Source organism: Lissotriton vulgaris, chromosome 12 (assembly GCF_964263255.1).
Source record: "Lissotriton vulgaris chromosome 12, aLisVul1.2, whole genome shotgun sequence".
Taxonomy (NCBI): domain Eukaryota; kingdom Metazoa; phylum Chordata; class Amphibia; order Caudata; family Salamandridae; genus Lissotriton; species Lissotriton vulgaris.
This window is the reverse complement of record NC_141700.1, coordinates 139,985,055-140,003,399: the sequence shown is the minus strand read 5'-3', so window position 1 is coordinate 140,003,399 and position 18,345 is coordinate 139,985,055. Positions and strand designations below refer to the sequence as shown.

Genomic DNA, 18,345 nt, shown 5'->3' with positions numbered 1-18,345 from the left:
CTGGGACGGTTCTCCGGTCAACTCCAGCCCCCGGTAGGACCTCGCCCGTCAAGAGTTCTTTCCCTACAACTCAGTCACTCTCGCCATGCCTCGTCTGTGATGGAATGGATGCCTTTTCAATACTGCCCTCATTATCTTGTGAAATACCCCAGGCCCGATTTCCACCAAGTCTGTAATCTTTTCCTCTCACCTGAGCACAATGAGGCTGCTTGTGGTGCATGCCGGTCTTTCTGGTCGAAAGGACTCCTCAAGACTGCCGGGCCAGTCGACTCGCAATGTTGTGCAGGACTGGCAAAGATATTTCAGACCATTTCGGCTCCCAGGACCTTGACAGGAAACATTATCCGGAAACTTTGGCCACCAAAGAAAGTTCCGACCTCAATCTCACAATCAAAGACCTCAATAGGTCGTAAGTACAGTTCCCTCTCCCCCGCAACATCTCTCTGAGTTTCCTCCCCACAAGGGACATTCAGCTGCTCTGGATCCACAAAGGTAGGCATCTGGGCCACCACTGCCTTCTGGCCATGGACGGCACTGCCCGTCGATTCTGACACTACACCCAACTGCGGCTTGGCACCAAAGCAAATTATGAAGCAGATGCCCTTGGAGCCACCTGCTCATGGTTCGGCTACGAAATGGCTGTCGGATTCTAAGCCGTCGGCCTCTGGACCAATGTCTGTGCTAACCAGATAATCACCAGTCAAACCCGTCCTCCAGAAATTGCAGGATGTACTCAACGCATGACTGGGGCAGATTGTCATCCACCACCAGACAGGCCGTATCCTCATGTAACCTCCGAGACCTGGCACTCGAAATTCAAAGAGGTGGCTTAGCTTTGAGGCAACCCTGGAGCCTCCTCCACTACCAAAGCAATGAAAGTAGCACAACAAAGGCATCAGTCATCTTTCTGACCCTGTGCTGCCACTCCCCACCTCCATTCCACCCAGACCGCCACAAAAACCATCCCCACCACCCTCTCTGCCTGGCCCACTTTCATACAAATCACAGTGGTCGTTGCCTGCTCCTTCCCACCAGATGACACCATATCCTACAATGAAGTATTGGTTAAGACTGCATGTCACTATAATGTAGAAATGCATAAGGAGCCTGGCAAATAGGATGTATTTTCTATTCGAAACTCTTTCCACTTCCTATTGGTCTATGCAGTACCTGCCTAAGCTAAAAATGATGCTCAAGCCAGCTCGTGGTATCTTCAATGAGCCATGTAAAGCTCGAGATAGCACCCCCCAGGTGGATAAATATACAAAGCCTCCACTGCAGATCCCATCTACTTTAGGGCAAACTCTCTCCAGACTCTCTGGTGGTGCATACCGATTGCAAGAGAGCTAGACACATGCCACCGGCAATGCTGCTCCACCAGACAAAGAGAGCAAACAAATAGATGCTGATGGCAAGTGCATTGCGATGCAGTCCGCCAATCAATGACGTATCACCAACTCCATCAGTCTGCTATCCAGGTTATGACCAGGATCACTGGGACTAAATGGAGGAACTTCTCCAAGATCTCTCATAGAAGCACCATAAAAGGGGGCGTGAATTGGTGTCTGAAGGCAAACTAATCTCTAACATCAACATTAAGTCTTCATTAGAAGCTATTTATACGATGCTTTGGGCATCAACTCTGGCGTCCTCCTTCGCAGACATGCCCAGCTCAGTGTCTCCGATTTTAAGCCGGATTTTCAACAGTATCTCCTCCACCTGCCCTTTGACTGGGAGCATCTTTTTGCACCTCAGGTTATTGGGATGCTGGGGAAAATAAAAAAGATATGAAGACAGCGATGCCTACCCCTCAGTGGCCCTTTCGCTGCTCAGCATATTGTGCAGGATCCAAGACCACCTCCCCAGAAGCTTTCACATCTTTCCAGCGTCAGCCAGCACATCAAACCTCCACAAGAGGTTACTTTAGGGGTGCTTATCATGGCAACAGCCCCAAAGGTGGATGCTAGGTTAACTCCCCCAAAGGAGCTACCCCAGCCAAGCACTGACTTGCCACTCCTCCCCACCGATGAGACAATACTTGTCGGGGTACGTCTTTAGATGTTTTTTCCCGCATCAAAACACATCACCTCCGACCAGTGGGTATTAGACATCATTCAACAGGGTTATGCCTGGAGCTTATTTCCAAACCAGCCAACATACCACCCCATCGATATGATCTCTCCCCGGTACATCAGTGCCTGCTTCACGAAAAGGTTCAATCGCTCCATCTCAAAGGGCTATAGAGACTGTACCACAACACCTACAGGGATCAGGGGTGTATTCCATCTGCTTCCTCATTCCCAAGAAGGATGGGCCCACAGGCCCATTCTGGACCTCATACCCCTGAACAAGTACATGTTGTCGGAACTCTTCCACATGATCACTCTCCAGGATGTCATTCCAATGCTCCAGCAAAGCGACTTTATGGCTGTTTTTGTCAGGCCTGCTGCGTTCCGAGCACAGCTCATCTTGAGCAGGCCACCAGCAGCATGTGGTGTGTGGGACGTTGCTGTTCTGCTGTCAGGTTTACCTTTTGCCTGGCAGCATTCTCTCCCATAGGGAGTTCAGGCATGCAAGTGTGGTCTGGAGGGTGCACAGGGGGTGCAGGCTGCACCAGAGTTAAGCTAGGGTACTCTTGGCATCCTGGTGGGACTGCAACATCTTGGATTATTAAACAGCCCAGTCCAAGATGGTGCCTCCCATATTATTTCCAACTGGCTTTTTCCTATCCAAGATGGTGGTCATTATTTTCCTGTGGGTCGCTCCCTGTTTCAGGCCATTTAGTATTATATAAGGCTGCCAGCCTGTCAAGAGTTTGTCGTAAACATCCTCATTCTGTGTATACGCTCCTAGTTAGTTCCTTTATTCCTATACTAGTTTCTCCAATTATTTGTGTCCTGTTTCCAGGTTGGTCCTCTCTGTCTTTTCCTGCCCTTCTGAATATTTCATCTTTGGAGTTTTTACTCTTTTTGCATTTCCTCCTCCAGAAGTGGTTCCTTTTCCGGGGCAATCTCTAGCTTGGAATACTCTCCCTGTTGGCTGGGTGGCTTTGGGAAGCGACCGCCCTTTCTTCAACATCAAGGTATCTAGGATCCCAAATTGACCATTGCGACCAGTGAGTGACAGTATTCGACTCCAAAGACGGCTACTTCCACATCCCGATCTTTCCTGTGCATTGGCACTACCTCTGGTTTGTGGTGAGTGGCAAACACTACTAATTCAAAGGGCTGTCCTTCGGGATCACCACTGCACCAAGAGTTTTTACAAAATGCCTCGCAGTGGTAGGTGTGCACCTGCGAAGACATGGTATGCATGTATTCTCATTCCTGGATGACTGGCCGATAAAAAGCACAATGCAATAGCAGTACCGTGCATGCTCTCAAGCCACTATAGACCTATTTCTCAAATTGTGTAAAGTCCAATCTCCAACCCCTTCAAATTCAACCCTATCTGGGAGCCATCTGCAATGCAGAGGTCATCCAAGCCTATCCCAGTCTGGCAAGAACCCAGTCCTTTCATGCATTACTGCCTCTTTTTAAGCCAAGCGCAAGATTGCACATACACCCACTACAGGAGTGCTTATCGCATTAATGGTTTAAGGTGGAGGGTCATTGGAAATATCTAGCATTGATCAGCCTCTGCACTTATCACTCTCTGCAGTGGTGAAAAACGAATACTTTGTTGCAGGGGTGGCTTTTCTCGACCCAGTCCCTCAGGTTACTATTGCAATTGATGCATCTCTCACTAGGTGGGAGGCGCATCTACAAAACCTGACTGTCCAAGATCAGTGGGTTCCTAGTCACGGGGAGCTCTACATTAACTATGTGGAGCCGCTAGCTGTCCCTTCCCCACATAGTGGGCAAGGTAGACCTCGTCTAGACGGACAATATGACAGCCATGTACTACATAGTCGCCTCAGCAGGGGTAGTAAGCGCTATATAAATGCAATTACAATACAATACAATACATTCAGATGCAGGGAGTCATTCTTTCACCCCAGTTTTCTCACCTAGCTCAGTCTATCTGGCGTTGGGCTCTTCACCGCAGGATCCACCTGCTGGTGGAGTACCTCCCACTCTTGCCTGCTATGCTGCCAAATGGAAACTGTTTGTCTGCTACTGCCTTTCAAACCAGATTGACCCCTCTTAGCAGCCAGCGTCCAGATCGTTGTTGGTTATTTGCTACACAATCAAACATACGGACTAGCCTTCACCTCAATTCAGCCACCCTCATAGAGACATGTCAATGAGCTCCTGGGCTAAACCTCACAACCGTTCTTTCAGGTTCACAAATATAAGGCTGTTCTTCACACCAACCGTGGATTTCTCCATACGGTGGTCTCTCCTTTCCACCTTAACCAGTCTATGGAGCTCCCATTTTCCTTTCCTCAACCTGACTAAGATGCAGAAAGGGCTCCTCGTACTCTAGATGCCAAATGAGCCTTAATGTACTGTGTGCACAGAACTTAGCTCTTTCAGAAAACTCAACTGTTTGTTGCTTTTTTGGAACCACATGAGGGGAAAGCCTTATAAAAGTCAGGCGTAGCCAGATGGATAGTTAAATGCATCCAGATCTGTGACGCAACAACTAAATGGATTTTACCTGCTCCTCCTAGATTCCGTTCTACTAGGAACAAAGGGGCCTCATTGGCCTTTCTCTGGGACATCCCCATAGCAGACATTTGCAAAGCTGCTACTTGGTCTACACCACATAGCTCCCACAAAATATCACTGTGTAGACGTGTTAGCCCGCCAATTAGACAATGTTGGTCAGCCTGTACTACAAACCGTTTTTTAGTCCTCTGAAACATTCACAGGCTAGCCACCTCTTAAGGGAGGACTGGTTTACCCGTCTATGCAAGGCATGTGTATCTACAGCTACACAGGCTTCGAACTGAAAATGTAACCCTGAAAGAATCTGTTTGTGGCATGTAGTGCTGTTGATTCTCCTCCTCAGAATCTTCTGGCTGTTGCAATTATCATTCCTTCTTACTTATTTGACATAGTCATATTTCTATCTCTGTTTCCTGTATCGCTTTGGTCCAGCCTCATCCTCACCCACCGTGCGGAAAACAATACAACAATGAAGCCAATGACCAAGCAAGAGGTCGAATCACAGTATCTCATGACTCAAGAAGAATTCTCCGCACAAAGACAACTTGCACACATCTGGGCCCAACACTAGATTGCAGGAGTATGCACAGCATGTGAATCTAAAGCATGAGATGCCACAAAAAGATGCTTTTAGGGTAAGTAACATTTTCCTTTCTTGTGTCTCCTCCACTCCTCCATCTGTAATTTGCAAGGTGATAAACCATTTGATTTCCAGTGTTAGCCCATTTAAAAAACATTTCAAAGGGGAAGCACTGCAGTTGTGTGACATGTGTTCTCTCAAACAGAACTTTAGAAGAAATTCATTATAAGTATACAATTCTACGTTCAAGGAAGTAAACTTTTCTTCCATCTCCCTCATCCATATTTTTTGCCAGGTGGTAAATCTTTTGACATCCTTCATCATACTCTTACGTTTTACTTGTTAAATAAACTTTAATTCATTTCAGTATTAGCACATTTTTTCATTCAAAGGAGAAGCACTACAGTTTTGTGAAATGGGTTCTGTTTAGCAGCACTTACGAAGAAATTGATGAATTCATGAAAAGTATACAATTCGACGTTCGAGGATTAAACATTTCTTACGTCTCCTCCATCAATAATTTGCTAGGTGGTAAATCATTTTACTTGCTAATTTTTGGCCTCTACTTGAAAAATAAATCTCTGGCCCTAGCGATGGAATCGAGCCAGCAATTATTCTTTATGGGAGACCTAAACACATAGGGCTAGGGTTCTCTCTCGTGAACCAAAAACTGCAACGAAAGTGACAAAAATGGGCTACAACGCCGAAGCATGCATATTCTTAAATATGAGCCATAAATATTAATGATACCAAGTATGCAAGGGACTAATTCGTGTGCGGAGAGAGACACTAGTACTAGGGATGTCTTTAAGAAGTCACTCGCTTGTCAGAAAGATCTGGTTCAAGCTGCTTTACATTTGGAAACTAGACTATAATATTAAGGGAAGAATAGCTTAGTGATTGTTTAGTTTACTGGTCTCAGTGTCAGCCCTCATACAACACAGGCACTTTAGGTATATGTCCGGTGAAGAGTCTGTGAGTGACACAGGCATTAATTTGTGGAGACCAGTGCTTATTTTTTTTCATCATCCAGCTTCCTGCTAGAGAGGGGAAAGCAGAAAAGGGGTGGGGTGGATGTGAAAGATAAGAAAACAGTGAGAAAGGGTAAAAACGGGGATGAATAATGATATGCAAGAGTGACATAAAAATACAGGAAAGGCAGGGTGGAAGAAGAAACAGGCATGGGGGGAGTCAAAGGTGGGCACAGAGGCATAGATACTAAGCACTGGAAATAGATCACAATCCTAATTATTGGGAGTCACTGTGTTTCTAAAATGTTCTCATTTTGGGCATAAAAAAAGACAACAGAGACAGAAAGGTGGTGAGGAATGAAGCAATATGCCTAGGCTAACACAATGAACCAATGAGTGAGAAAGTAAAGATTAGAACGTTGTAGTTTTGGCTTCATGATCTGGTATTGAGTGAGCTGACAACTTCTCCTAAACTATTCCCTTTAGCTCACCAATTGGCGTATCTATTCTCTTCACTTTATACTCTGCACACTTACCCATTGGAAAAGAGGAAGACACAATCCTCTGGTTCAGCGTCTGTGTCGCTCTGAAGTTATCCACCAGTGGAATCGGAGAGCTGTCTGGTCCTGTGTCATGGAGGGCTCCCTGCAGATTTTCTAGCTGCAAATGAGAAAAAATACAACAGTTGGCATGGCAATGGGTGGACGGTCGCCACCAAGCACAGACAACAGTGATAAGACCATTCCTGCTACACACAAAACAAATCAAACAAGCATTGGCCTCTTTGCCTATGCGGTAACAAGACAAAATATCGAATTCAAAATATAGAATTACCAAAATATCGAAGTCAAAATATAGAATGAACAAAATATCAAATGGACAGAATATAGTGGTGAAAAATAACGAATTTAAGGTAAGTAATTTAATATCGAATAGTAATTTTTATCCCTACGCTATCCAACGCTTTCCCTACTGTTGAACTCTCTGGAGGGGGAATAGTAATTTTTACCCCTACGCTATCCAACGCTTTCCTTACTGTTGCACTCTCTGGAGTGGGAATAGTAATTTTTACCCCTACGCTACCCATCGCTTTCCCTACTGTTGCACTCTCTGGAGGGGGAATAGTAATTTTTACCCCTACGCTATCCAACACTTTCCCTACTGTTGCACTCTCTGGAGTGGGAATAGTAATTTTTACCCCTATGCTATCCAACGCTTTCCTTACTGCTGCACTCTCTGGAGTGGTAATAGTAATTTTTACCCCTACGCTATCCAACACTTTCCCTACTGTTGCACTCTGTGGAGTCGGAATAGTAATTTTTACCCCTATGCTATTCAACGCTTTCCTTACTGCTGCACTCTCTGGAGTGGGAATAGTAATTTTTACCCCTACGCTATCCAACGCTTTGCCTACTGTTGCACTAACTGGAGTGGTAATAGTAACTGTTATATTTATTATTTCATTAATTTTAAATTACTTTGAAGACATTTTAAAAAAAATCGATATTTTGACTAACTATATTTTTTAAAACTATATTTTTGATTCAATATTTTTGTACTTACCTGTTTGTAGATGGGAATTCGATATTTTTGCATTCTATATTTTTTTCTTCGATATTTTGGTAATTCTATATTTGTGAATTCGATATTATGTCAGTGATCTGCCTATGCAATAGCTACTGGCATTGTCAAGGTTTATTTATTTATGTTCTATAGTACGAAATAGTATGGTATGGCCTGTTGTTATATAGTGCAGAATGGTATGCCTATCATTCTATACTATGATATAGCATAGTACGACCTGTCATTGTATAGTATGGTATGGTAAAGCCTGTAGTTGTATAGTATGGTATGTATGGTATGGTCCAGGGACGAATAAGTGAGCGATGACTTGAGAGCGTGGGCGGCAATGCTTGCCGAACTGCTTACGCCACCAGATGAATTACCCAAGTAGAGCGTAGGGGGCGGGTACAGTTCTGGTCCAAAACACAGGGTCGCATCACACCGAGAGTATCTGGGCGGACAGAGAGCACATGTGTTCAGTATTCGCATATGTAGGCACATGGTGTGTTCGCTGGTGTAGTCCCTTTCATAACAGGCAATCTGGAGTCACCTGCATAGCGTTAGTTTACTGAGCCCGAGGTGGGGGGGGGATGGGTGGGAGAGGTTGGGGGGGGGAAACAGCTAATTAGGTATACATCCGTATGGTTGAGTTAATAGTTCGATGTTTTGAATGTAACGTATACAATGTTACTACTTATTTTTGAAATGCCAATAAAAATATGTGTAAAAAATATAAGGTATGGTCGGCAACAGAATAATATGGTTTGGTATGAAAAGGCCTGTCATTGTACAGTATGACTTGTCATTGTACAGTATGGTACGGCATGGCCTGTCATTGTAGGACATGGTTTATTATGATCATGGCCACTGGATATTTGTGGGAAGGTAGGAACAAATTATGCAGCAGGGTTAATTAAATTATAGGGCAAGAAAAGACACATTATGCAGCATAATGCACCAAATTTTGTGGCCATATTATTTCACTATTTTGCAATTTTTACAATGTTATCACTGTCTGGGCAGAGGTTCAGTTTCACTCTAACCCCTAAATGCAGCAATCAGCAACATAAAGTAGATATGTCACTATGCGGTAAAGGGCTTGCTACATAGTTATACTAACTTTTGATTGCTTTGAGATAGAAACAACACTTTTTGAGGGATTACATGGCAAGTGCAGCAAATCCACAATTATGTGGAAAATAGCAAAGCTGCAGATTCACAGTAATTCTGTGATCCAGGATATTGTATGGACTGTCATTGTATAGTATGGTAGGGTATGGCCTGATTTGTATAGTATGGTATGGCCTGTCAATGTATTGTATCGCATGGTATGACCTGTAAGGCTATTGTATGGTATAACATGGTATGGCCTGACATTATGTAGTATGGTATGGTCAGTCACTCTTTAGAATATTATGTTATGGGACAAACTGTCATTTATATAGTGGGACGGCCTGTCTCTGTCTGGTATGGTATGGTTTGAGATGGCCTGTCATTGAACAGTATGGTATGGCCTGTTATGTAGTATTGTATGGTATGGTATGGCCTGTCATTTTAAACTGGGGCATGCTATGGTAAAATATGGCTTGTCATTGTATAGTATGGTTTGGTAAGAATTGTCATTATATAGCATGGTATCATATGTTTCGCCTTGTCATTGTATAGGATGGTATGGTCTGTCATTCTACAGTATGGTACAGTACGGCCTGGCATTCTATAGTAGGTATAGTATGGTATGGTATGGTATCATTGGGCCTGACATTGTATAGTATGGTATTGTATGGTTTGTTAGGGTATAGTATGGTATTGTATGGTTTTGTCAGGGTATAGTATGGTATGGTTGTCACTGTATAGTAAGGCGTGGCTGTCAATCTACAGTATAGTATGGTATGGTATGGACTGTCATTCTACTGCATGGTATGGTGTGGTATGGTATGACCTCTCACTATCTAGAATGGTATGGTATGGTCTGTAATTGTACAGTATAGTATGGTATGGACTGTCATCAAATGGTATGGCCTGTTATTGTATACCATGTTATGATATATTATGGTATGGGATGCCATTGTACAGTAGGGCATGGTATGGTGTGTTATGAAGTGGCATGGCCTGTTATTGTATAGGATGGTATGGTATAATATGGTCTGTTATTGTAAAGTAAGGAATGTTATGGTTTGTCATTGTATAGTATGGTTTTGAGTGGTATGGCCTGTCACTGTATAGAATGGTATTGTATGGTGGTTCTGTAGACTGTCATTTTACAGTCTGGGGTGGTATGGCCCATTATTGTATACTATGGTATGGTATGGTCTGTTGTATAGTATGATATGGTATGACCTGTTATTGTATTCTATGGTATGGTATGGTACGGCCTGTCACTGTACAGTCTGGTATGTCCTGTCACTGAATAGTATGGTATGGTATGGTGTGGCCAATCATTGTATGGCATGTTAGTGTACAGAATGTTATGGCCTGTTATTATATGGCATAGTATGGTATGGCCAGTCATTGTACAGTAAAGTGCGGTATTGGTAAATATGGTATGGCCTGTCGTTGTATACTATGGTATGATATGGCCTGAAATTGTACACTATGGTAAAGCAATAAAATGACCTGTCATTGTATAGTATGGTATGGTACAGTTTGTCATTGTATAGTATGACCCTGTCATTGCATTGTATAGCATAGTATTGTATGGAATAGGCCTGTCATTGTACAGTATGGTATGGTATGGTATGGTATGATCAGACTTTGTAAGATATGATATGGTCTGTCATTGTATAGTATGATGTGGCCTGTTATCGTTTAGTATGCTATGGTATGGTATGGCCTGTCATTGTATAGTTCTGTATGGTATGGACTGTCTTTGTATAGCATGGCATAATATGTTATTGTAAAATATGGTATGGTGTGGTATGCCCTGTCAATGTAAAGTATGGTATGGTACAGTATTGCCTGTCATTGTATTGTACAGATGGCCTGTCATTGTAGAGTATGGTATGGTTATGTGGTCATGTATGGTATGTGGTATGGTGTGGTATGGTATAGCCTGTCATTGTATGGTATAGTATGATGTGGCCTGTTATATGGTATCGTTTGACAAGGTATGGTATAGTATGGCATAGTCTATCTTTGTATACTATGGTATAGTGGGGCCTGTCATTGTACAGTATGGTATGGTATGATATGATCAGACTTTGTAAGATATGATATGGTCTGTCATTGTTTAGTATGGTATGGTACGGTCTGTTATTGTATAATATGATATAGTATAGTATGGTTTGTCATTGTATAGAATGGTATGGCATGGAATGGCCTATCATTGTATAGTATGGTATGGCCTATCATTTTATAGTATGGTATGATGTAACCTGTCATTGTATAGTAATGTATGGTATAGCCTGTCATTGTATACTATGGCATTTTCTTGGGTGGCCTCTCAGTGTATGATATGGTATGGCATTGTATTGTCTGGCATGCTATGGAATGGCATGACCTGTTATTGTATGGTATGGTAAGGTATGGCCTGGAATTATATAGTATACTAAAATATGGTATGTTATGGTATGGCCTTTCGTTGTTCAGTATGGTATTGTATGTCATTGTATTGTATAGCATGCTATGGTTTAGCATGATCTATCATTTTATAGTATGGTATAGTATGGCCTGCCATCGTATCGTATGCTATGGTTTGCCATGACCTGTCATTGTATAGTATAGTATGGTACGTATGGCCTGTTGTTGTATGTTATGGTATAGTATGGTATAACATGGGTTCTCATTGTATAGTATGGGATGGTTTCTCATTTTATGCTATGGTTTGGTATGGCATGGCCTGTTATTGTATGGTACGGTATAGTATGGTAAAGCCTGTCATTTTATAGTATGGTTCACCTGTCATTCTACACAATGGTATGGTATTGTATGACCTGTCATTGGACAGTACGGTATGGTATAGTATGGACTGTAATTGTATGGTATGGTATGGCCTGCAGTTGTATGGCATGGTTTAATGTGGTACGGCCTGTCATTGTATAGTAATGGTAAAGTATGGTATGGCCCATCATTATTAAAGTATGGTTTGTATGATATAGCTTCTTATTGTGTAGAATGGTATGGCTTGTCATTGTATAATATGGTATGGCAGGCCTTAAAAAATCCCAAAAATGTTACTAGATCTGCAGGTCTAGTGACTTAAATAATCTACTCAACCTAATTATAATGATCTTGACCCATAAACTGGTTTCAAATTATGTGATCCTGGGCAAGTATTGTAATTCACTGAGGCACCATGTTCTTCTTTATCTTATATGAGAGCACCTTCAAATACGTGAGTTCAGCATGTCTGCTGTACAGAAACAGAAAACTCTTGTGTTGTGGATTTAGGGGTAGTGGGTTCCCCTTCTTCTGTTTTGACTGCTGGAGGATTCTTTGCAGATGCTTCTGAGAACTGTGGCTGTTGACACTGTTCCATCACATCCTTGACTCTATTCTGCCTGCCGAACTATCTTATTTTCCTATTGCCTTATGCTAATAAACTTATGTGCTGGACTATTTGGATCTGTCTGATGAGAATCCAGACCTGAACCTTTGATAAATGGTCCATTTTCTTTTATCTATATTTATGGAGTATTCCCTAGTGGACTTTAACTCGAATCCTGTGTCCCTTTGAGAGATTTCTTATTGAACCATCCTGTTACCTTTGGAAGCCATGCTTTGCTTTCTTTGATTTGACTTACTAAATGTTTAGAATTTTGCTGCATGCATTAGTGTGCATGACAGGATTTCTACAGATGTGACTTGCATTAATTTTGAATCTAATTCATTGATTCATTTATTTTAAAGAACTGTTTGAATTATTTATCTGAGATTAATGTTCTTTCTTTGAAACTGTGCTTGGGAGTTGGCTACTAATTAATGGTCCTCACTGGGTAGACTGACAGTGGGTTATCCTAGATCCCACCCCTTACTGCTACAAAGAAATATCCACCAGAGGACCAATGCCTATGTGGTAAGGTACACCAAGTAAAGATTTGTGATATAGCACTCCTATGGATCCACATGTTAGAGTGACCATTTTTGTTAAAAAGAGCTTTCACTGTCGCAAATCTTGGCAGTAGAGCTATGGTTTGTCTTGTAATGTGTGATTTAAGATATCCCAAAATTTGATTTCATCTGTCCAGTCCGAAAAGTAAAAAATTCCATGTTTGACTGAAGGACTGATGGAATAGCTGACGGATTTCGACGACTTGTAGCAGCAAAGGAGTGTGAGTATTAATAGGGTTGCACATTGCATTGCTTTTGCTTAGATTGCAGTATTATTTTGATATGATTGTGTGTTGTTGAGTGAGGTGGTTAAAGTCAGCAAAGTAGTTAAAGACAAGCCCATGTAATGGTTAACATCCATGTATAATTGTGGCGCTAAATACAGAGAAGCTGAAGTTGTTTTTGGGTCCGTTTGTGGCTTAGGATCCCGGGATAAACACCAACCTGGTGGTCTTAGTTGTAAAAGACACTAAGTTAGTTGTCTGCTATATTGTGGTGTTAGCAATGAGACATTGTTGACAACATCTATGGATAGGTACTTCCTAGTGTGTTAGTGCTATACGATTGGTATAGTAGATCTCAGGTGGACAGAGAATAACTGTATCAATTAAGGGAGAAATCCCGCTGGTCGAGATTTTATTTGAAGTGAATGGTAAAATAGGTATAGAAATAAGATATTTTGTATTACCTTTTGAGTGAGAGATATTCTTCCTGCAGAACAGACAGTTTTAAGTTAAAGCGCTTGCATACTGTTTGTGGTTTTGCGTTGAAATCGTGCAGAAGAATATTGTAAAGGAGGGTGAACTGCTGCAAAGAGCGAGATTGAGGTCACAGTGTGTTGCGCGGTGATTGGCTGGTTGGTGTAAAGACGCGTTGAGATTGGTTGACAACGCCATAGAGAGGCTCACTGTTATTGGTTGAGACTGCTGAACAAAGAGAATTGTGGGAAAATGTAACTTCTTGGATTTTATGGAAAACATTTGTGAATACAAAATTGAATGACAATTACATTTTCCAAGGTTTTACAAAAATGTATTAAGGGAGATGATACAATACATACTAGAGTAGGAGTATGAGCACCTCCTGATAGTATGCCAGGACATATTGAACTGATGCAAAAGATTACATCCATTTCTGTGGCTTGAGTTTTGACAAAAACGTACAAAAGAAGACAAAGAACTAAAGTTTCTTGAGTGACTGATAACCCGAAAACGGGCACGCCATAAGAAAGTTTCCAATGTGAGTTGTGGGAATTCGGCAGCTGTATGGTGCTGGGGTGGGCACAACTTTATTCATATTTCTATTCATTGTGTTTGGAATTATTGCGTGTTACACTATATCAAATATTGTCTGTAACAGTCATGATTGTGAATTGCTCTACTCGATTTGTATTATAATGATAATAAAATGTTTTTTTTTTAAAAAGAACTAAAGTTTTCTTGTTCTGGAAGATTTGACAAGAATTATTGAGACTCTGAGGAGGCGATTGTATGATTTGAAGCCACCTCCAAAAGCTGCCCAATTTGAGTCATTAAATACCCGGGAACACATTACAGATCAAAATGAACAGAAAAAGTATCTGGGAAGATACAGAAGAACCGTAGATCATTATGCAGAAGCTAGATGGGATTCACAACAGAAAGCCTGGAGAGCAGATATTGTACAGGGAACTAGATTATATCCAGTGTTACCAGTTGAAGGAGTGAATTAGGGTAAATCGGAACGAGAAGACAAAGCACATTGAAACAGAAAAGAGTGATGTAGAAACAGAAGGAGAAAATAATGACATAGATGACCAACTTTGGAATGATTTTTTAATGAGTCGTCCGTCCCCCTATAATGAATCTCTGAATGCGAATGCTTAAACAGGAGTAACGGCTCCCCTGAACCCATTTGAAACAAAAGCTCCAGATGCTTTGACTGTTCCCGTTATCATTGGACCTGTTGTACCTCTTTTTAATTCTAGGTCACAGTTGAATACTACACATTCTCTGACTATACCTGCAGGAGTAAATACTGTACATGATAACCAACTACACTTGACCACAAGATCTTTGCTCCAAACGCCAATGATTCTGATTCGGGGGTGGAGCCTAGCCGAGCAAAAAGATGGCCGCTCGGTAGTGGGGCTCTGCTGGCTAAAATAATATTCTGACTGAATCTTGCCCCATCGGCTCTCCACTCAGAGACATACCACTACACAGCTTATCAATAACTGTGCAGCTCCCGTCTGGGTGAAGAGTGGTCCTTGGGGTGATGGCAGAGCCTAGCACTAGGGGCGAGAGCCACAGCCTGGGCTGGCCTGTGCATCGCTAGGCTTGTGTGGCGGCTTGGCAGGGCTGCTTGCTGCCTTGTGTGGAGCCGACAGGCTGGAGCGGCAGCCCGACTGCTGCCAAACTTGAGGGAGTACCGCCTTTGCGACTGGGTGTGTTCAGCGTAACCTGGTCCCCCTGCACTGGGAAACCAGCAGCTACTAACTGACATCTGGGGCTGCGCCCGTGCTGCGCCCGTGCTGCTAAATGATATCGGGTGCGAGAGTCAGTCCAAATCTGAAGGGCAGATTCGGCCAACTACAGATCCCCAGTCCAGCTGGAGGTAAGCTTCATTTTTTCATGCTGCATTAGCTGGGGGCCCGCATTGCATTGCCAGCTAACATAGCCTAGGTCCCCCCTCCCCCGAGCGCTTGAGTGAAGATCTGCGGAGGTTCTGCCAGGGGTACGCCTGTTCTGGCCTGTGAGCTTTGCAGGCATTCATCTAATTACCGGCTGCCCAATTGATGACACACCGTTCTGGTGGCTGCAGCAGCTGACTAAGTTGATTATTGTGGCTACTTCTGTGGACTAATTGGGTCTGCTCATGCCCCCTTTACCTGTTGTCTACCCGTGGTTATGGGGTGCCTGGGATCTTGCTGCCCAACCGGCTCTATGAAGCCGGACCTCTCAACACCATTGGCCAGGGTTGTATGATGTTACAACGCGATCAAAATGATCGGGGTACATCACAATGCATCTTTTACAACGCAAGTCGTTACCACGACTTGCGCTGTAGGGTGCTGGACTTAGGAATAGTAAGATTTACTATTCCAACTCCAGCCTACGTACAGGGAAGGTGTTGGAATAGTAAATCTACTATTCCTTAGTCTAGAGCGCCCTCCAGTGCAAGTCGTGGTAACGACTTGCGTTGTAAAAGACGGTATACAGACAAAATATCGACTCCAAAATATCGACTGGACATAATATCGAGTTTTAAATATAGACTGGACAAAATATCGACTGGACATAATATCGACTACAAAAATATCGTTTTTCAGGTAAGTGAAGTAATATCGACTGTATAAAATATAGATAGCAAAAATATCGAATTTTTAATAATATATAATATTTTATAGTGTATTTTTATGTAATAATATGTGTGAATAGTGTGTATTAATGTTATAAAATATTTTATTAAATGAATTTTGTTTTTATAATATTTGCGTAATGTAATTCTGTAGCGGGTTGTGGGTTTATAGGGGAATAGGGTGGGAAGTAATTTAATAATAATTAATTAATTAATATATGTTTGTTAATATTTTTAATTATTAATTAATTGATAATTAATTAATATTAATTAGTTAATTAATTAATATAATTTTGAACATATTTTGTATTAGTAATTAATTGGTAATTAATTAATTGTAATTAGTTAATTACATTAATTAGAGTAAATTTTTAATATATATAATTTTGTGTTATTTTTAAGTAATTAATTGGGAAAAAATAATATTAATTATTAAAATAATTACAGCTAATGTGCTAATATATTTACTTTATTGTTATTGTTAATTAATAATTAATTGGTAATTAAATAATATTGATAAATTTTGGGTAAAGGAGCATTTTTAGGGTTCAGGGTCAGTTTTCAGTTTTAGGGTAAAGGGGTATTTTTGGGGTTCAGGGTCAGTTTTCAGTTTTTGGGTAAAGGGGCATTTTTAGGGTTCTGGGTCAGTTTTCAGTTCATGGGTAAAGGGATATTTTTAGGGTTCAGGGTCAGTTTTCAGTTCATGGGTAAAGGGGTATTTTTAGGGTTCAGGGTCAGTTTTCAGTTCATGGGTAAAGGGGTATTTTTAGGGTTCAGGGTCAGTTTTCAGTTCTTGGGTAAAGGGGTATTTTTAGGGTTCAGGGTCAGTTTTCAGTTCATGGGTAAAGGGGTATTTTTAGGGTTCAGGGTCAGTTTTCAGTTCTTGGGTAAAGGGGTATTTTTAGGGTTCAGGGTCAGTTTTCAGTTTTTGGGTAAAGGGGCATTTTTAGGGTTCAGGGTCAGTTTTGGGTTTTTGGGTAAAGGGGTATTTTTAGGGTTCAGGGTCAGTTTTGGGTTTTTGGGTAAAGGGGTATTTTTAGGGTTCAGGGTCAACAAATAAGATTGTAAAAAATTATTTGTATTATTTTCATTTATTATTTAATTATTATAATTTAATTTAAGTATTTTTAAGTATATTTTAGTAATTAAAATTTAATATTAATTTAATTTAACACTGTTTTTAATAAAGTCGATATTTTTTACATCTATATTATTGTTAACGATATTTTGTACTCGATATTTTTGTACTTACCTGTTTGTAGATACAAACTCGATATTTTGACTGTCGATATTTTGTCAACGATATTTTGGCAAGTCGATATTTTGACCCTCGATATTATTTCAGTGATCCGTAAAAGACGCGTTGTAATGGCACTGCGGTGTATTGACCGAATTGTGAAGGATGTTCCCCATTGGCCAGGGCCCTACCTGCTAGCTGCGTTTACTTAACGAACCCTTGCACGCAACTATACTTGCTTATAACTTGGGCCTGCTTTTACTGTTCTAGCCTTGTGTGCTGGAGGGGGGTGTTAGAGCTCTGGCATGTAAAGTGATCCTATGCCCCTTACCCCCCGGTTGCATTGCTGCTGCACTAAAGCCTCTTGTGGTATTTATAACACTCTGAACTTTTGTGTCGACCTACTGTCTTCACTACCGCCCTATTCTGAGTGCTCCTTAAAACCTGGTAGTTAAGTTGGTCAAAACAATACAGAACAATCCAGATTCCCATTCGAGAGTAAGAAATCCTCACACCAGACCGGTATGGAGAGGCCACAGGAGATGCATTCTGCCCTTTCCACAGAGGATGTCAGCAGGGAAGATGATATTAAAGAAGGCCTTGTGGATGTAAAGTTAAGCCTGCGGGTAATTGATGCCAAGCTAGACCTCATGGAAAGTCACCTGGAGGACCGTTCAGAACTCCAATCTACTCCAACTTCTATACTCTCCACAATGACATCCTTTTACTCTCAACTATCAGACCAAACCCACACTGCCTGCCGAGGAACTTGAAACCTATTTAGATACTGTACAACATCTCTGGCTCAACCAAGCACCCTCTTATATTTAGATTCACCCTTCAATGAAGAGGAGGTTTTAAAAGTAATACGCAGCCTCCCAAATGACAAAGGACTTGGTCTTGACGGGCTTACGAATTCCTTCTACAAATAATACGCAACCCTAATGATCCCCCACTTTCTATGTTCCATGCTTCTCTGGAATCAACAGAACTACC

The 18,345-nt window shown here is 41.6% G+C and overlaps 1 protein-coding gene across 1 annotated transcript in view; it reads right to left on the bottom strand.

The window, feature by feature from the left end:
* The window catches only part of CA14 (carbonic anhydrase 14), a 198,154-nt gene that overhangs the window by 33,677 nt on the left and 146,132 nt on the right, over nt 1-18,345 (bottom strand). The window contains exon 8 of the mRNA XM_086947605.1: nt 6,701-6,824. Coding sequence (XP_086803731.1) covers nt 6,701-6,824 — 124 coding nt within the window. The remainder of the gene's footprint in view (nt 1-6,700; nt 6,825-18,345) is intronic.